Raw genomic sequence first — 21887 nt, 5'->3', positions numbered from 1 at the left:
GAGACATAGAATCTGAAGCAGGCTCCAGGCTCTGAGCCCAACACAGGGCTCGAACCCACAAACCATGAGCTCATGACTTGAGCTGAAATTGGATGCTTAACCAACTGAGCCACCCAGGTGCTCCTGAACATGAAACGACTTATAACGTACTAAAGAGAAGGTGAGTTTTCTTTGTGAGTAACAGAGACCTCCAATACCATGAAAGCTGAAATGACAGAGGGTGACAAGGTTTGGCCTCCCCAGGCCTACCCCACCTCAAAAAGAGACTCTTGTTCATGTATGAAAACATAACAATAACATCCACAACCCAAATCTCTCACTACCAACAATTCCATTCAATGTTTGGTCCTTTTTGGAACAGAAGTTTCACATGGAAGAGCATTTCCTTATTTTTAAAATTTATTTTTCCTTTTTTATTAGGGCATCACTAACACAAGGAAAGTGCCCAAATCTTTAGGAGGGTAAGTGGGTACTGCATTTTAAGTTTAGGAAAATGCCTTCTGGACATGAACTGCGATCAAGAACTGAGTCAGGCTGGCAAGTTTGTGTAAATACACATCCGCTGACAAGGGTAGGCTTGAAGATTGGTTCTTTTACTCTTTGCCTCACAATAGTCAGCAGGAACTGGAAGCTTCATTTTGCATATCGTATAATTCCTTTTCCCATATCTAAGCCATTCCTTCCCTGTGTTAGTGATACTTCAGCCACCTTCGTAAACAACAACTATTACACAAGTTTCTGAGAGAAGAATGTGTTGATGGGAAGCACAGGGAAAAATTAATGCTTTATAATTAGGCTCAACCATCACATTATTTAGCTTTCAGTAACAAACAAATTCATTGGGTTTCAAGTCCAAAGACCTAACCTACTTACTCCAGAAGTTTCAAGCAGAAAACCAAGAAAGTCTGTATTCCACTTCACCGCACATTACATATTTTTCTCAATATTTTGTGTCCAGAGCATGAAAGTTCATTAGAAGCAGAATTCCTGAAGTAGATTAATTCTTATGTCCAAATTTCCAGTTCAGAAACTGTACTCCTCACATACTTTTCTGTATCATCCAGGGATAATAATCTCCAAGAGAAACTGTTTACACATTTTTTCCTCAACAAAAGTTCCCAAACTAATCATACTTAAAGCAGTCATTTATTTATCAGTTTCAACTATAGTAAACTTCTTTATTAGATTAAAAAAAAAAAGTTAAGCATGCCCAGAGCAAAATTTCAAACATTCCAGGAAGGTATATAATGAAATCTCATTTTCCTTTGCTTCTCTTGGTTGTTCTCTCTAGAGGCAACTATTGTGAGGGTTTCTGGGTGTTCTATAAATTTTTTTATCTCAATATAACAAGAGTCTGTGTTAGAAGATTTTTTAAAAACAATGTTAGCATTTTTCCTGTTCTGTATTCTGCTTTTCTTCTTATCCATTCATCTTGGAGGTTCTTCCATATCCGCACATACAGATTTATCTCATTTCTCATCTTAACCAATATTTAGTTAAAAATAATATATGCACATGGTGAAAATTCAGGTATTACCAAAGGATATGAATAATAAAGCTTTTTTCTTCCACTCTTATGGATGCCCCCCCCCAGCAGAGGTTGCCATTGTCCATGGATTCATGTGTATCCTTCCAAAAATATTCTATACATGAAAGCAAGCACACGCACAAGACTCGTGTACAAACACACAGAGCACTGTACACTATTTGTCCAAACTGCCCTTCATTTAACAATATGCCTTGGAGAACTATACATGTTACACATATATATGTATTACGTTCTTTTCACTTGTATGTAATATTCCATTAAGTGGATGTGACATAATTTATTTACCTAATACCCTAATGCTAGACATTCAGCTTGTTTGGAGTCTTTGCTATTCTAAAGAATGCTTGTATATAGCATGTTGTGTAGAGAATACAGAAGGCAGCAGCATTGGATTCCAATGATTTCTTCCTTCAAACTGCATGAAATCCAGTTCTTTTTCTTTTTCTTGGGGGGGGGGTACCAACAATAGGTTTTACTTTTTATTTTATTTTTTTCCAATTCTTTTTCTTATGTCTCAATATCATCTACTGCAGAATAGGGCATTTAGAAAGAACATAAAAATCTTAGAAAACTTTAACATTGAAAAGAAAAAAGTCTTTTTATTTAAAAAAATCTTAACTTTTTTGAAAATAGCTACAAAATAGTGTATTAATTTTAAAATATACTGGTCCACTCTTTAAAAAAAACAAACCACCGAACAGTAGATGTATAGGAAGTAAAATATTTGAAAAGGTATCAAAGTCAGTAATTAACTTCAGAAACAACTTGTGTGTATATCCACTTTCTACAGATTAATTTGTATAAAATGTAGCAAATAAGGAAAGGGGGAAAGGCCTAAAGGAAGTCAAGTCACAAAAGCAACTGTCAAGATTGTTGATGCTAAGAGGTTGGGCTAAAGCCAAAGGCAGGAGTATTCGTCCTGTGTACATTTCCCGTTATTAAATCTCCAAAAGACGTAGAAAACATTCTGGAAGGTTTCTTTATAAAAAGTAGTATAGGTTAGGATATTCTAGGTTCATAACCAACACTTGTGTTTATAAAATATTAGCATTCCGGGAATAGTGATAGAAAAGATATTTAACAATAAATTATAAATATTGTAAATTCAGACTTTTTCTTACAGTTGCAAACACGTCATAAATTTGGGTTGTGTTTCTTTGTATAAATCCTACTTACGACTCTGCTAAAGCCTTTTGGCATGAATGCAAAGAGTATTTTCATAAATAAAACTTAGTAAAATCACTGTACACTCCATTAATTTAAAAACACTTCTCTTCAACTTCAAAGGGAAACCCTTTTCTCCTTTTTTAGTGCAAAGATGGGGTTTCTTTGCTGCTTTAATGGTTTGCTTCTTGTAGCTGTCATAACTACATGCCCCGAGTATGTGATAGTAAGAGACGAGAAGTTAAATGACATCTTTGCTTTGCTTCAACATGTCTCAGACATTACAGTGCAGCAGGCTCATCAATCTAACCTCAGAAGGGCCTGCCAATAAAAAATCTGCACACACATCCTTTACATGCAAACCTCTCAAATACATACATGGCCCTACCCTAGGGTTCAGCTGGAATGGATGGATTTTATGTGAAGATATGAGTTATATATTGCTTAAGTTCTGTGCATGAATTTACTCTCTTAGACCTACTTTGAAACATAAACATAATACTTCGCTTTTGTGTGGAGTAAGTGACTACCCAGCAGCAAGCACTCCCCCTGAGGTTATCATATCATAATTTCTTACAACTCACAATATCTCTGAGGTAGATATTATTAGGAACATCTTGTAGATGAAAAAGTCATGTCACTTGCCATAGCTCACACAGTTTGTAAGTAGAGGAGCTGGGATTCAAATTCAGGTCTGATGTCAAAACTCATGCTCTTTCTATCCCTAAACATTAAGTTTGCATTTTTTTTTGAAAAAAGCTAACTATTCTATGTATTTTGTGTCCAAGGCACATAAAATATCTAATGCATTAGTGTCATAGTTCTCACAATAAAAATATAAGAATAATGTCACATTTTTAAAATTAATCTCAACCTTTATTTCTTTTTATTTATCTTTGATTTATGGTGAATTTTATTTTTTTTTAAATTTTTTTAATGTTTTATTTATTTTTGATACAGAGAGAGACAGAGCATGAGAGGGGGAGGGGCAGAGAGAGAAGGAGACACAGAACCGGAAGCAGGCTCCAGGTTCTGAGCTAGCTGTTAGCACAGAGCCTGATGCAGGGCTCGAACCCACGAATGTGAGATCTGACCTGAGCCGAAGTCGGAGGCTTAACCGACTGAGCCACCCAGGCGCCCCTACGGTGAATTTTAAATGCATACAAAAGACAAACAAGTGTAATAAACCCCCATGTGGGGCACCTTGGGGGCTCAGGTCACAATCTCACGCTTTGTGAGTTCCAGCCCCACATTGGGCTCTGTGCTGACAGCTCAGAGTCTGGAGCCTGCTTCAGATTCTATGTCTCCCTCTCTCTCTGCCCCTCTCCTGCTCACATTGTCTTTGTCTCTCTCAAAGATAAATAAACATTAAAAAATTAAAAATGAAAAATAAAAAATAAATCCCCATATATACATCATCAACAACCTGAGTCAATTTATGATCCATCTTGTCTAATATATACCCCACCCCATTTCTTCCTTCCTCTCCCATATTATTTTGAATACTATGTCAGACATCTATTACTTTATCTTTAAATATCACAGTGTACATCTCTCTAAGATAAGGGCTTTTAAAAATATATATATCTATATATAAGCAGAACACCATTGTCACACCTAAAATAATTAACAATAGATTATTTTTAAATTGAAGTATAATTGATATACTACCTCCCATTAGTTTCAAGTGTACATCATAGTGATCCAATATTTACATATGTTATGAAATGGGCCCCATGATAACTCTAGTTAGCATCTGTCATCATACAAAGTTATTACAGTATTATTGACGACATTCCCCATGCTGTACATTACGTTCCTGTCACTTATTTATTTTATAACTGGAAGTTGGTGCCTCTTAATCCCCTTCACCTATTACACCCACTCTGATAACCAACAGTTTCCTAGATCTATGAGTCTGTTTCTGTTTTACTTGTTCATTTGTTCTTTTAAATTTTTATTTTTTTAATGTTTGATTATTTTTGGGAGAGAGACAGAGACAGAGACAGAGTGTGAGCAGAGGAGGGTCAGAGAGAGAGGGAGACACAGAATCAGAAGCAGGCTCCAGGCTCTGAGCTGTCAGCACAGAGCCTGATGTGGGGCTCAAACTCATGAACTATGAGATCATGACCCGAGCTGAAGTTGGATGCTTAAGTGACTGGGCCACCAGGCACCCCCATTTATTTTGTTTTTTAGATTCCACATATAAGTGAAATCATATGGTATTTGGCTTTCTCTGACAGGCTTATTTCACTTAGCATAATGTCCTCTAGGTTGATCCATGCTGTCGCAAATGGCGGGTTTTCATTTTTTTTAATGAATGAGTAATATTCCTTTGGATACATATACCTCATCATCTTTAACCACTCATCCATCAATGGACACTTAGGATACTTCATATCTTGGCTATTGTAAATAATGCTGCAATGAACACAGAGGTGCATATACATCTTTGAATTCGTGTTTTTGTTTTCTTTGGATAAACACCCAGAAGTAGAATTGCTAGATCTTGGGTAGTTCCGTTCTTAATTTTCTGAGGAACCTCCAAACTGTTTTGCATAATAGAGGCCATATGACCTTTAGCTAAATGGTTTGAACGGGATTTGAACAAGGTCTGTCAAGACTCAACGTCCATGCTCTTTCTACCACTGCATGTTTCTTCTCTAAAACAGTAACACTATTCAGTGGTCACCCTTCTACCACATTAAACCCGGATTGAATGGAAAGATGGATAAGAAACATTTTGTTTGCAGTCTTCTCTATGTCTGGGCAGTCCATCCTCCCCAGCATCTTTGTTTAAAGGTTACCCTTTCAGCACATTGTACCAACCCATCACAGACTTTCCCATAACCAGATGTTTAAATGTGCACTACTAAAGAGATTTAAAAATAAGGGATCTTTTATATTTAAGAACTATTTTCCTTCCAGCACCAGACTCTAGTTTAGTCCAAATATCCTGAAGAACACAAGTGTGTATTTAGGCAAATGCATGGAGTGAATAAAATTCATCCCATCACCTTCCTGCAGAGGACCCTGCCAATAGATAAAAATGATAAGAAAATTTGGGGCCATAATTTCTGTCCTTTCTCACTCCCTTCCCAATACTCCCTAGTCTTCCAGGGCTTTTTAAAGTCTTCTGCCAGCTGTTCTCTTATTTACATATTCTTATTCTTTTCATATTCCTAAAATGTCCTATAGTACCTTTAAGAGACCTGTAAGCCCCACACACCCTACCAGTTTCTTAAGCGTGCAATCCGCTAAGATCCAATCAAAAGAGCAAGGTGAAAGATACTCCTTCCAAAAACTGTCTTAGGGGAAAGTTCAAGGCTGGGGCCAAGACATAAACATGGGTTTTCCAACTTGATCTTTCCTTACATTTGCTTCCAAATGAGCAAAGTATCTGCTACCTATATCCAAGCAAACAGAGTTGTCTATTCCAAGTAAACTCTTTTCGTTGGTTGCTCTACCTCTGTCCTCTAAGAGAGAAAGGCTGTGTAGAAGTTGCTATAAACGGGAAGGTAACTGCAATGCTACCACTACAAGAATCTGGTAAGATCTGCCCTTTGTCTCTGGGGTCCCATCTAGTCTCCTGTGTTAAACTCCAAAGTACCTTCTCTTCCCAACACATTACTATGCTGTATCTCTGACATTAATTCTTTATTTCTCCTTTAGGTAATTAATTCTACTCTCACAGTTCCATTCGTTTCTGCCAGTTCACATTCATGTTCTAGCCCCTGTGGATTTTGGTTAACATCTGTTAAACCCCGAACTGTAGAGGGCCATTGCCTGAAGAGAATATTTCACACTTTGCAAAGCAAACTACTATATTATTACATATAATTCTCTATGTTTTTTATATGTAAGTCTATGTTTTTAGCCATGAATGCTTTAGGACAGTGAGATATACAATAATACATCCCATTATTTAAAATATTATAAATATTATGACCAACTTACAAGAGTCACAAAGCTTTAAAAATGTAAATATTTATTTCTTACAGTTTATTTTTTAAAGAAAACCTTATATAGACTTGAAATATACTACAAGTATGAGCTAGGAAAATTAAAATTTTCATAAAACTAGTATCACTCCTCACAATTTGAATTTCTCTATGGTATTACTGCTCACTGACAATGGATATACTGACAATATTAAGAGCATAAAAAATTGGTAAAGTTTACAATTGACTAAAACAGTTTTAGAGCAAAGTAGTTAATAAAACCATTTGCAAACTTGATCTAAAATTCTCTGATTCATTGAAAAAATGAAAACCCTCCATTTATAATAGGTTAAGAATTAATATTCAGAATGAAGTTTCTGACATTCTCAACCAGAGTACTAAAAAGGAAAAAAAATGCATATACTTTAAAGACACCCCCTCAAACTGAATTCAGGCAAAAAAAATATCCAATTTTGAGCCTTTTAAAAATATGTTCTAATCCTGTCCTTTTTTGTTGTTTGTTTTTAATTTTGCACACAGCTGTCTGTTGTAGTTTTCAGAATCATGCCAGATGCTGGGTTCATCAAGCAAAAGCAGGAAAACAATGGTTGGAAAGCAATTAGAAGCACCAAGGCTGCAGAGAGGCTCATATTAAAATGTGATAACACTGTTCTAGTGGGAATTTCAACACTACTCCATTTCTGACATTTCTCTGCTGCCAGACAGGCAGGCTGTGTGGAAGAGCACTGTGACCAAGGAGGTAACATACTGGAATTTATTTTTGGAGCAAATGAAGGATTAGCGGAGTTGGAGCCCTCCCAAGGTTTTTATTACAGACTCGGCCACCATTTTATTTGAATGCTACTGGATCCTGTTGACATCTAACAAAGCTCAAGGAGTAAAAGCATATTATAGCTTTGGTTTGATAAAATAATCTAGCACCAATCCACTCAGAAGGCAGATGCATCACAGCCTCTTGTTGCTAAAAAGCAGGGCAGGGGAGCCCAGCAGGGTGAAGGTTAATTAAACACTCCACTAACTTTCCTTAGAAATGGCTAATGCCACTCTGTGTAGAAGCTTGTTTAGAAGACACAGAAGTAAACAATACCATCCACACATTTTTAGTGTAAAACCATAAATGGTCAAAAAGCACTCACCTTGGGGCTGAAAATCCCAATAGTACCTGAAATGCAAGGAAGAGAATGGAAAGAAGTCAAACATCTGGCAGATACAGCATGTAGCACCAAAAGCTTTTTTAATCGTCAATAACCAGTCAATCCACTGCCTACTCTGAGAATAAACAAAGGGTAGTCCTTGAGATTTGAAAGATTCTCTGTGGCCTGAAGGTGGCATTTAACTCACTATAACTCAGACAATTTTGACTATATAGCTGGAAAGGTTCTAAGAGGTTACCTAGCCATCCATGGTCCAGAGTTTCTCATCAGGAATCCTACAGGCTTTGGGTACAATTCTTTGTGGTGACAACCTGTCCTATGTGTTACAGGACAATCAGCATCACTGGTCCTTGGCACCAAATACCAGTGGCATTCCCGGTGTTATGACTGCTGGAACAGTATCCCCACCCTCCAACATATCCTCAAATACTTCTTAGGCATAAATTCCTAATTTTACTGCTGAAACCCAAACAACTGACTCAAGGTCACCTAACGTTTGAGTGTCTGTGCCAGGACTGGGGCTCTTAAAATCCACTGTGTCATTCCATCTCCTCTCTTATTTTGGGATATCACTGGCAATGGTTAACGTCATAAACCTAATGAAATGGCAGTAGCAGAAAGGATCATTTGTAAGTCACTTACTTGGAATCTAATAGCACTTTCCCCCATAGACACAATGTTATATATGGCAGCTACCCACAAAAGTCTACTGTACTTCGGATCCCATTTCCTCCTGCCTTCACAGGAACTTACATTATTCTATATTGATTTTCTCTTGCATATATTCAATCTCTTCCTCTCAATGTGGCCCTTTCCATCAGTATTTATGCTTGTATAAAAATAAAGCAAACCCTCCCTTTCTTCACATCCCTCCATCTGCTATCCTCTTTCTCTTCACATCACAGTGAAATTTTCAAAAAGTGTCGTCTGTAGTTTCTCTGTCTTCTCACCTCCCACTCACAACACACTCTAATCTTGCTTATAGTAACCACACATTAATTCCTGCTATGGACATAGTGAATTCCATGCCACTAAATTAAATAGAAAGAATATTTTCCATTCTCATCTTAACATCTCAGGAGTGTGTATGTGCATTTGAGCCCTTTTTTCCCTTGGGAGAGAACCCAGAGTTATTTTTTAAATCAAATTCTTATAAGAAATCCACAACCCCCAAAAAAGATGAAGAAAAAGGCAATACATAGGTAACAATGGAGTGTCTTCCAGCATGCCCACAACTGAAATAAAATGAGGTTACTTTAGAGAGTATCATCCCAGTATCTAGGTTCTTTCTTTGTAAGACAAAAATTCAGAAAATGGAGAAGAAGAAGGAAATAAGTGGGGAGTATGTTGCCATAATTCAAGATGAATCTGGGGGGAATTATGAAAGATAAGGAAGAGAAGGTGGAGACGCCTCCTGGTTGACTTTCTTATTCCTTTCTTTTCCCAGAACAGTTCTGAGCTGGCAATCAGGTGAAGAGAAATGTAGGATACTTGGATGACAGGGCAGGGAAAGTTCAGGGCAGCTCTGACATCTGCAGGGAGAGGGAATAACGGGGGGAAGAGGTGGGAAAGCAGTAGCAGCTGGGAATGAGTGTCCATGTTGACACAAAAGCAGATGAAGATTGGAAGTGGCTGTAACTTAAGTTGTATAAATTAGTAGGATGGGTCAGTCTCGCCCTAGCAGACCACACAGCTTCCCACTGTGAAGAGTTTTCTCCACAGAACTCCTTTCTATAAAACACAGCTAATCAAGCAAACCATCAAAGGGATGAGCAACTTCCCATCTTCTCTCGCTGTTTTCCATCTTCTCTCCTGGCCCTGCTCTAGTTCCTGATTCCTATCATTACCCAACCTCCAATTCAATATAAATAAAAACTAGAATGGGTGTGTGTGCGTGTGCGCACATGCATGTACATGTGTGCACTTCTCTTGCCAAAATGTATACGAAGGCAACAGCAGGAACTTTGCTAACCAATGTGGTTCCCATTTATTGACCCAGGGAAGAAAACGGAGCCATGCTGGGGCAGTTAAAAGGCCAACTCTTGGCAAATTACTAAACAGGCAAAATATGTTATTGATGATCTCAACTGCTTTTTTTGTCCTTTCTCCCCCACAACCCATACTGCAATATACACACATCTCTTCAGTTCCCCTCTCTACTTACGGTAAAGTGCCCTGGTTTCCTGCATTCTCGTTTTAGTTAAGAAGATCTTACAAGTTCACATAATGCTTATGTTTTATTTATTTTTTTATTTTATTTTAGGAGTGCCTGGGTGGCTCGGTTGGTTAAGCATCTGACATCGGCTCAGGTAGTGATCTCACAGTTCGTGGGTTCGAGCCCCAAATTGGGCTCTGTGCTGACAGCTAGCTCAGAGCCTGGGGCCTGTCTTCAAATTCTGTGTCTCCCCCTTCTCTAACCCTCCCCTGCTCACACTGTCTCTTTCTCTCTCAAAAATAAAAATAAAATCTTAAATAATACATATATTTAAATTTTATTTTAAAGGAGGTGGAGATGAGCAGAAGGAAAGAGAGAAAGAATCTTAAGCAGGCTCCACGCTCAGCATGGAGTCCAATGCAGAGCTTGATCCTACAACCCTGGGATCATGACCTGAGCCAAAATCAAGTCAGACATTCAAGTGACTGAGTTACCCAGGCACTCCACCAAGAGTATTGTTTCTGCCAATCATAGGTGTATCATATGAAGGCTGGTTACAAAGAAATAATTCAACTTAACGGTATTAAATAAAGTAGCAGGTCTATTTATTTGATATTAAGTAACAAAATCCACTTTAATCTTAATGATGCTGTAATTAAATATTTCTGTCAATAAAGATCGTATGCAGAACTTGATGTGGAATGGCATGAAGTGGAATGTTAGTTCCCTTCATTTGCATAAGGTATATAACAGTCCTGCTACCCTACCTTTTCCCCTGTTCCTACCCTACGCCTTAATTGTGTAGCGACCCTCGAGAAGTTGGTTCACACACACGCCTCCACCACACAGCTCACAGAGGATACTTCTAAAAGGCAAGGCGAAAAGATGAGAAACCTCATCCCTTACTGGAGGGCACCACAGATTATTGTTTGCTGGACACAACACATTTAAAGTCTTGATCTTGTCTCATAAAACATATCCTATGGATAGCCTTCATCACATTCTTTGGAAAGATGACCCTACACTAGAGAATTCTATGCTCTTTAAGAGGCATTTAGTCAAATCCTGCAACATCTTCTAATTCTTATTCACTCTGAAAACAATTATCCCTTAGCTAGAGACTCCAATAAGTCTGAAACTAGAAATCTTAAACCAGAATACAAATACCACAATAGAATTATATAGAAGAGAAAGCATCCACACATGTGCATGTGCACGCACACATCCACCCACACACCGAGTTGCGTTTATCCTAAAAGCCTCTGAGAATTTCCTATCAGGCCTGTGCAGATAGATAACAAACACTTCTTTAATCTTCCCTTTGAAGCTTCAGCTTCAATACGAAAAGGAAGCTATCACTCCGTGGCAATACCCATACTCAACATCATCTGGTCCATGCAAATGATATTTGGAACTGGAAAAAGATGAGCACAGAATGAGCAGAGAGAAAATGCTGCAACCATATTGATGATTATTATTTTCACATTCAGTCAAAACAAATCCATCTTTACTTGTTCCTCAAAAAAATGAAAATAGAATAAAATTTCCTAATGGTCTGCTCTGTAGAGCAGTCTAGAAAATGTACAGTTACATGACATGTGAGACACAGTTTGGTATTTTTATTTTATTTTCCAGTTTTTATTTAAATTCTAGTTGGTTAACATACAATGCAATATTCGTTGCATTCTATTTGTGTTTTTAAATTAGGTCTTCACTGAACTTTAGGGAAAGGAAACAACAAATAAAGTCACCATACTGAGGGGATCTTGAGTCTACAGCTGCTGTAATAGCAGCGACAGGAATAACAACATTAAGATTTCTCGAATATATTGTTGGGCACTGTTCTAAATACTTCTCTTCTATTAACTCCCTTCCTCCACACTATGTAACCCTATTATTACGCCCATTTAATAAATGAGGAAACCAAGATGTTGAGACGGGAGATCACTTGCTCATGGTTTACTCAGCTAGTAATGAGGCAGACAAGTTTCCAGTCCTAGCAACTAGTTCCGGAGCAGGCACTCTCCTAACAAATTATGGAGGAAAGTCTTAAAAATATAATCTAACTTTAAAAACACTCAGCAAAATTCACTTTTTTCTCTAAAGACATTTTACCAGTGTGACAGAATTCAGTCTCTCAATCAACAAATACTTGTTGAGTGTCTTCTATATGACAAGTGTTTTGCTCTGGTGTCATGGATGAAACGGTGACTAAAATACATATAGTCCATCTGCAGATATATTTTCAGTAACTTTCAAACTGCAAACAAATTGTTCTAGTTTGTCACTCAAGAGTCACAGAACACTAGACAACTGTTAAAAATGAAGCTATGGACTCTTACTCATTAGACTGGAAGGTTGGCCTAGGTATCAAATTCTTGACTATGGAGCTAACCAATGAACATGGTTATTGAGATTAAAGTTCTCAGAGCTTTCCCCCCCCCCCCCCGCAAGCTAATTAGATAGATCCCAGTGAAGCAGGTAAGAGGAACAACTGCAAGTATCCTCTATTACTGCAAAACTCCAGGGAAGAAAACAATTCCATTTCCTCATTATAACAAAGATCAGCATATTCAGCACTTAATGTACACTAGGCATTGTGCTGTGTATACATTTTATATGTATTATTTTATTTAAATTTCATCAAAACCCTATGAGGTCATACTATTATTTTTCTCATTTTGCAAATTAGGAAACTAAATTCAGGAAGATCAACAAACTTGACCAAAATCACATAGTGATTAAATGGCAGAACCAAGATTTGTATCCAGGTCTCCTTCGTTCTAGAGTTCAAATTCTTAAATTCCACATTAACCGCTTTTTTATTTACTGTAATATAGAAAATAAATCTACTATTAAGAGAAGGAATACTGTTTTGTCAGACAACTTAGTATCAGAGAGTAGTTAGATCAGACATCTTTAACTTGGAGTCCATAGTGGAGCTTTAGAAGACTCATAAACTCCCTAAAATTGTGGGTGGAAAGCAATCCATGTTTTCTTTTCCGTTGAAGAAGAGTTCATAAACTTCATTAGATTTCCAAAAATGTCAATAACTCTTTCCCTCCAAAATGATAAGACCCAGTGGGTTAGATGAATAAGGTTGCAATGACATTATAAAACTAGCTACCCAGAAAGGCCAACATCTGTAATGTTATAAATCTAGAACATCTAGATGAATTTTTTTGCAACTAAAGTATTAAAAGTGTTATTTTACCTGTGACTTATGGAAATTTAAAACACATCATACATTCTCTGCCTTGTTAAACCACCTGCTAAGCAAAATCGAATCTCTTCTTGATGACTTAAGAATGTAAATTTGAACTTTGGTTTTTGTACGAAAACAATACTGCCTTCTAAATAGACAGGGTGTCTGCAATACTCAGTGTCCAGAGATGACTTCTATTTCCCTCTTGACCATCTCTGTTCTCTGGTAATGGCTGTCTCCAAACAGACTGCCAAGAATGAAGTGTTACACTGATTATTACTAATAAACTCTTAGAATTGAAATGGAAACCTGGTTGAGCAGGGCTTCAACAGCAAGTTGATAACACTAGTAAAACACCTTGATCTTGATCAGCCACAGGGCAGAGAGTGATATATGCCCAAGGAAATGGCTTCTGTGAATAAGACTAATAGTATGTACACTATACTACACTGTAGATATTTCCTAAAACTTCATTTCTCACTTCGGAAGCTTCACCTGATTTCAAATTTTCTTTCTAGTACCAGTATTTCATCTATTACCTTGCAGAAAGAATGGGCAAGTGGCAAAGGGTAATATGGCCAATGACACCCAAGAACAGAAATGGGAAAAGAGCACCATCTGGTGGAAGTCTCTGGTGGAGGCATCAGAGGCTGGGACCCCGGGGTCGGGGTATCAGTCTCAGAAACAGGCAGGAATGGGAAGTTCCCTGGAGGGGAGCTGGTGCCTCCTTTAACCCCAGTAACTTCAATCCATCAAAAGAACAGGACCTAGTATCTGCCTACAAGAAGCTTACAATCTGTTCTAAATGATAAGATATATATACATGAACAGACGTCAATCTAAGATATTAAATAACAAATATAACTCAAGTAACAGAAGGACCTGCCTGAACCTAAGAAATTCATAGGTTCTCTTTTTGGACCTAATGGTTCTGTGGTCTTGAGTCTATATCCACAAATTTTAGAAATCCACCCTGGAAGACAACACAACATTCCACTACTTATGAAATGGTAACAATTAAACTTTCATTAAATAACAATCATTGTTATCTAATGTTGACAGTATTGATTTTTTGGAAGTCTGCTCTCAAAGAATAATAAAGAAATAAAATAAATAAAACCTTACTCACCATTAGAGTCTTCCATTACACTTTCACTACATAAAATTCCTGCTATGGTCAATCCAACATCCACTACAGATTCCAACAGTAAGAGATCTAAGTGCTCTTCTCAATTAGTCAATGATTATGATCTTTCACCACATCACTGAAAACCTGCATTCAACTATCCCTTCGCCTTTGTTCCAGCATCAAGACTGCAAATTGTGGTTGTATGTCTCATAATCCCCATACTCCCTGTATGTAATAGGCAACCAATCATCACTCAATGAACTATTAAAGAAAAATGCCAGTCAGGTATGTTGTGACAAAATAGAAGACCATAAATGTCAAGTCGAAGTTTAGATTTTTTTCTTTCTTAGATAGGACTGGTTGGTTCGCTTATTTTTAAAGACAGGGAATGATGTCCACTGTGATCAAACCAGCAGAAATGTGCAGCCTGGATGGGAAGGAGAAATCTGAGAGACAGTTTACTGAAGACCAAGAAAGGGGACAAGAGATTTGATAACAGACTTGGAGGCAGGCTGGGAATAGATTGTCAAGAAGAAAATCAGAGATATCATTTGGTTCCAAACTTGTGTATTGGGGAGAACAAGGCAGCATTTACCTACAAAGAAATGCAGCTGATTACCATATTTTAAACTGTAGTATTTTGGGCTCTGCCATTTTTGTCTCTGTTGATGCTTGGAACCCAATTTTGTTTTATTTTTTGCTTGCTTCAGGTTAATAGTGACTCTTGGGCCACCAAGACTCCTAGTTATCTGATTAGTAAAAACTGATATCTGCATGACACTGTGACTGTGGCCCCTATAATCATTGAATTTTACAGCTGGAAAGACACTGAAGGCCATTTAATCCAGCGCCTCACTTCACAGATGGGAAAATGAACTATGGAAAGGTTATCTGATGGCATCATAGAAGTTTAGAAGTCCACATTGTGAAGCTATCACAGTTTACCTTGTGTGGAATCAGGGGGCAGGTTCAAAAACATGATATTCACTTGAAAATTCCTTTGGTATTTCCTTTGTTATGAACATGATCACATTATTCACCTGAGAGCAAATGTTACACAAAAATATTTAAGCTGAACTAGTTCTTAGAACTCATCTTGGCAGAGTGGATTTCTCAACATTAACATGCCAACATACCATCTATATCTCAAGTTAGGAAGGCTGCATTCATTCTCTCAAACATTAATAAATCTCTATGATTTTCCAGACACTCAGCGAGGGACTGAGAGTAGAGAAAGCCCCAACCATAAGACCGTTTGGATGGAATGATCAAGTTGTGCAAGAGTGATTTGATTGGCACAAAACACACACAAGGTAAAAACTAGGGCCAAAAGAACCCAGGTCTGGTTAATGCCAGAACCCATCTTACTGCCTGCAGATAAGGGTTTCTGAGGGAGGATCTGGGATCAGATAGAGGAGGATGCCTGGTGGGGGGGTGGGGGAGGGTCATTGAGAGGCCAGGCCCAGAATGCAGAGGGGCCAGGCTCCTCAGAACAGATGGTAGAGGCCCAAGGCAGGCATGTCTGAAAAGGGGATATGGTAAGATTCTGAGTGGGTTCCAAACTGCAAGCCTCTTTTTTTATCTTGTTAAGTAGGCAGTGATATCATGCAAAAGTGATATGATAGATCTGCTAAGGACTGGGGAGTAGGGGGAGAGGAAATTAGAAACATTGCTAAGAGGAAGCATATGAAGCAACTGCCAGGTGTCATTTAGGTTCAGCTGAAGTTGGAGATTAAGACTAACTAAATCCCACTGCATAACTTTTCTTTAGCACTGAGTAGCTGCCCAAGTACTAGAGCAGAGAAGGTGGATGGATAGTTGAATTGATCTGAGGTTAAGGTTCTTCTAGGTCTGTGAGATGAAAGGCAAGAGAGTAAAAGAAGACTGGAGGGCATGTCCTGAGGCTTCGCTGGGGCAGGTGGGAGAGAAACCAATGGCCAAGGGCTTGACTATAATGTCTGTACATAGTAGAGACTTTTCACAATCAATTAAAATCTCCAAAAACAGGAGACAGCATTATTCTGCTCTTTGCTCTCAGGACTATCCTCTGTCCCACCAGTCCCAAACCTCTACTATCTCTTGTTCCCTGTTTTAATGGATGACATCTCTGTTCACCCAACTGAAACTTAGGAACCACCCCTTCACCTCTTTCTCTATTACTGTGACATCCCAACAATCACCAAGACCTGTACATTCTACTCCCCTGATATCTTTTAAATCTACCTGCTCTCCATCTCTACAGACACCAGATTCATTCAAGCCCTTAAGATGCCTGACCTATATTGACACCACCACATCCTAAGACATCCACCTGCCATCCTGCTCCTCTCTGACCCATTCTCCCCAGTGCTGATGAAGAAGGAAATGATGAGCAAAGTCATTGCAGACAAGTCTGGGTTGGAGTCCCAGCTCCTCCACCTTCCAGCTGTCAGATTTTGGCTGTAACCTCAGTTTCCTCATATTTTTTTATTTTTTATTGAAGTTGACACACAATGTTACATTAGTTTCAGGTGTACAACACAGTGATTCCACAAGTCTGTGCGTTATGCTGAGCTCACCACAAGTGTATCTACCACGTCACTATACAATGGTATTACCACATCCCTGACTATATTCCCCGTCCTGTACCTTTTATTCCTATGACTTACTCATTCCATCACTAGAAGCCTGTATCCCCCACTCCCCTTTCACCATTTTTCCCATTGCCCCACCCCCTTCTTTGGTTTCACCTTTAAAATAGAAATAAAAACTATACCTGCTTTGTATGGCTTTCGGGAGGATTAACCGAGATAATGCGCACAAGAGCTGAGCACTGGACCGGCCCCTGGCTAGTAAATGTAATGTCACTAGTCTTACCATTCCCCTGCTTGAAATCCTGCAGTGGTTGACCCCAGACCTAGCTTTCAGGTTCTCCCCTGCTCTGTTCACACTGCTGCTCTCCCATGTCTCTGCCCGCACACGTTCTCCATCGTGCCCCTTCCTCCCCCAGTGACTCCCTGGGGTAGTCCTTTGGAGCTTCCATAGCACCTCTGCGTCTGCCTCTCAGCATCACCTGCAATACTGCACCGTGATCCTCTTGTCTCTCTACGTCATGGAGCCCTCCAGGGGCAGTGGCACAGAGCTTGGGCTCAATAAATGCTTGCTAAATAAGTGAATGGATATGAGAAACAGAAGGGCTGTCGGAGTTCTGCATGAGTGAAGTGCAGAGCACCTTTCAGGGAGGGGTCAGAGACAAGGCTGGAGACACAGGCAGCCGGTACGGCTCTCTCCAAGCAGTGCCATGGGTATGGATTTTATTCCAAAGAAGATGAGGAGAGGTACTTTCATGTCTCTCTAAATTAACCACACGAAGGCAAGAGGGAAAAAAATCAAAGGAGCAGAAGACAAGGAAGAAAAGAATGATAAAAAATAAGAAAGCTTTTTAAAATTAAAACCCTTATCCAAACGAAGTTTCCCCCAAAGACTGGCTTCAAAAAATAACCAGAGTACAACTGGCAAAAATATACTTCGAAAGACATGACCGAATACACACTGTAGTGGCAAGAATTCAATATATAAATACAATCAATTTGTTTCTTCATTAAAAGCTTTCATGAAGAAAATGATTTAATACAAATGCTAAAGCTACTGACACAGATTAATTGAAAAATAACAACAGAATCCTAATTAAAGACATAATATTATTTCACTCATTCATACTGCTCCAAAATCTGAATAATTAAATATGTAAAAATAGAATCTAAAATGCAGGCTTCTGCTGGTAACCATTCTAAAAGCTACAATGAATTACTTACTGAAATTTTCAAAAACCTCATACCCTTATGTGCACACTTTCTTCCAGTTAGGAACTGAGATAAGCACAGAAATTCAGAAATCGTTTTTAAATTGTTTCGGTTTTGCACTCGATTTGAGTATTTTCCTAGTTATACAAGATTCTATACCAAAATATCACTTTTGCATTTATTTATGTGTACAGTATCTATAACAGTCATAGTTAAACCCTTACAGGAGGGACCCAATTACCCAAATCATAAAGAATGGAACTATTTTCATCTAAAGGCTAATGACTAAAAAAATAAATAAAAAACAAAGTCTAATGACCATGGGACCAGTTCTATGGCTGTATCAATATAAACCAGGGGTCATTAGCAGTTCAACTACAATTAAATGGTCAATCCTAGGACTTACTCAACCCATCATAGGGCCAGGACTTTGGTTCTGTCCCACTTCAAGGGATTTTACAGCATCAGAAATGTCCTTACATGTTGCTAGGCCACATGGCAGTACGAAAGACAGCAAACATCAGGACAAAGGAAGGACCAAGGCCACTCGCTGCTGACCGTGTCTCTACCCCTCACCCTACAAGTCAATTAGGTTAAAACGCTGTCAGTTACTTGCTGGTCTTAAGCCTTGTCGGTAAAATTTTCCTGTCAATGATCCCAAATCATACTGGGGGACCCTCCTCACCACCCAATTAACAGCCTCAACTCACACCTTCCAATCAAATCCTTCTTCCTTCCCCTTCACTATTAAAATTCATTTGAAAACCTAAGTGGTCTCTTACCTTAAAAAAAAAACAAAAACCTTCTGATAAAGATTTTTACATATACTTGCCTGGTTTTAAGAATCTCTTGGGAGCCCTTACTGAAACATGAACTCCCAGAGATCACCCCAGACCTAGTAAATTACCATCTCCAGGGTAAAGACCTAGAAATCTATTTTTAACAATATCCTTAGGTAATCCATATGATGGGGCAAGCTTGGGAAATACTATTAAGGAAACAGGTATTTTGCGAATGGTTGTCTGTTAAGAAAATTCTAGACAGGTAGGCCCCAGTTCAAATACAGGCTGTGCTCCATTTCCAGTTGTTTGGACCTTGGAACGCATTTTCCTAATGAAACAAATAACAGTGTTAAGTATTCTGGGTCACTTCAAAAACCCATGATCTTTAAAAAGAAAACTATTAAACCTTGTTAACAGGTCTGAAGCATAGCAAATACAATCTTTCATTTACAAACCAATCACATTTCCAAAGTTGAAGCATTATGTTGGCTATTTAGGATGTATTTTTCTGTAAAGTTCTGAGAAATGGTTAGGTTACCTGGCTATCCATAAAAGTTTATTAAGCCCATAACAAACCAAAGCCAGCTCTAGAACCAAGGATATAAACATGAACTTGGTGTCCTCAAAGCAAGAGATAATGAGAAGAATAAATGATATGTCTTCCTTCTCTCGGCATAGGAAACATGGGCAAATTCTGACATTCTTACCGTCTATTCTCTTTGCAAGCATCTCCCACCTCCCAGTGGCCGGGGATTGCCCAGGTGCCAAGGATTCACATGTTACCCATAGCTCCCTACTAAACCATCAGCTTACATACCCCTGCCCAGAGCTTTCCTCTCTCAAATACCTACTTCTCTCAAATCCAGTCAAAAACTCTTATTTCCATCATTTGGTTCCATCCACTCTTTTTCAGCTATCTCTCCAATTACTTTCTTACACTTAAGAAACCAAACTACCCTTTGGTTTCCAAAGTGGCTAAACTTTACCTTCTCTGTATCTTTGTACATGCTGTTTCTGGGTACAGCGTATCTCACCAAAGCCCGTCCCTTTCAACCCCCAGCCAACCATGTTGCCATCTCCTAGCCTTGAAGGTTTCTCAGAGCCCACCAGCCAGAGCTGCTTTCTTTCTCTGGGATTTCACAATACAATCTATGTGTACCTCTTCTAAAGCTGTAGTCACAATGTATCTTGAGTTATAATTATATACATATAGTTTTATATCTTTATATATTGAGTTATAGTTTTATATATAGTTTTATATCTTTCCCATTGGGTTGTAAGTTTCTTAGGAATATTTTTAGGTATCTAATTATGTAACATGGATTATATCAGGCACTTTTATGCAGAACAACAATCCTACAAGGTGCATGTATTGTGTAATTATTTGGTTTATCCAGCTCAAAAATAAGTTACGGGAGGACTGGAATCTGTGTCATATTCACAACAAATATGCTTTGCACATAGTATATGCTCGATAAACAGTTTGTTGAATGAATGGAGCGATATTCTTCACTTTTTATAAAGAAATTGAGCCTCAAAAGAGTGCTGGCCCAACTGTCCTACTACCTGGGTTCAAATCCCAACACCAGAACCTAACAGTTGTATAACCTGGAGCAAGTCAGTTACCTCTCTGAATCTCAGTTTTCTCATCTGTTAAGTAGGGATTACTCAATATTCATCTCACACACTGATGAGTAGGATTAAATGAGATAATGTGTAAAGCCCTTGACCATGGGCCTGGCAAAGAGTACATGTGCAATACCAGCTGTGACTGTCATTCTTAAATCACAGATGTTGAGAGTCTCTAAAGCCCTCACTCTTCCCAAGGAAAAGGATCCTCTGATGCTCTGATAACCCTCAGTGTACCTCGCACTGTTCATTACCCATAAAAAGTTGGTTCAACAACTCAATGGCCACTGAATTTCCCCAGCACAGCCATTTTAACCAAATGTTCGAAGAAAACCATTAAACAGGGCTAATGCATATGCATCTATACTCAAAAGTCTCTTAGTCCTCCAGATGAATTTGTATTTCAAAAGAGGGTGATGAGCCGAAATAAATTTCTAAATGGTGAGACTCCAGATATGTAACAAACTGAAATCAAACATGTCAGACTAGAAAAGATATCCGTGAGCAGTGGTCTCCATTCTGCCTCTGGTCATGAGTCTGGCCCACTGGCTGGCCCAATAACTTCATGAAAAACAGGGGTATGTCATGTGTGAGACTGTCTTGATTGCTTGGCATCATGCCCAACAAAGAGTAAACAAATAGCCAATACATATTTAAGCAAATTAACTGCTTCCAGTTTGTAATCTTCATCCTGCTTTTAGGTGATTCCATTTCTCTTTATCACCAACATAAAACTCAATCATGGTGACTGATGTTTTGAGAAGCAGGAAGTGAGGGGTTTACTCAAGTACCATCACTTTGGGAAACCAGTCCCACAAACACAAATGTTTTACTAGTGACACAAAGTGTAGATAATCCTTTTCTAATGAAGGATTTCATCCTGTGTCAGTTCAGTGTAACTCAAAGGGATAATATCTAAGAAACGAAAGTTGTTCTCAGTCAGTGATACCTCATCTAATGAAGACCTTGAGAATGAACTTCCTTTATTTAAAAAAAAAAACCATATTTTAGCAAAATCATCATCAATTACTCAAAAGACAGTTGTATTTCACATGGCTCAAAAATAATTTTACTTTAATGCGCACTTATGGGTGTGTGTCTGTTCTGGCAAGGAGAAAACTCCAAATTTTCACAAGAGTGACCCAAGGCTGTGCTACACAACTCAAGCTTGATTTCCTCTTTTTCCATCTCTTTCCCCCTCAGTTCCAACTCCTTTCCCACCTGGAAACCAAATACTCTTTGGCTATTAAATCTCTGTCCCTTTTTAAAACAGGAAAGGCTCTGATCTCAATGACTTTGTATTAAACACATGTTCACCGTAGAGCTAGAAAATACAAATAAACAAAAAGGAATAATTAAAAAATCATTCAAACTCC

At 38.4% G+C, this 21887-nt stretch overlaps 1 protein-coding gene across 1 annotated transcript in view; it reads right to left on the bottom strand.

The window, feature by feature from the left end:
* SKAP1 (src kinase associated phosphoprotein 1) overlaps positions 1–21887 on the bottom strand; it is a 275716-nt gene that overhangs the window by 208033 nt on the left and 45796 nt on the right. Inside the window, exon 3 of the mRNA XM_029929018.1 lies at positions 7812–7837. Within this exon, the coding sequence (XP_029784878.1) occupies positions 7812–7837 (26 nt within the window). The remainder of the gene's footprint in view (positions 1–7811; positions 7838–21887) is intronic.

Source organism: Suricata suricatta, chromosome 17, assembly GCF_006229205.1.
Source record: "Suricata suricatta isolate VVHF042 chromosome 17, meerkat_22Aug2017_6uvM2_HiC, whole genome shotgun sequence".
Taxonomy (NCBI): Eukaryota; Metazoa; Chordata; class Mammalia; order Carnivora; family Herpestidae; genus Suricata; species Suricata suricatta.
Note: the sequence above shows the minus strand (reverse complement) of the source record. Positions and strands in the feature narration are given on the sequence as shown.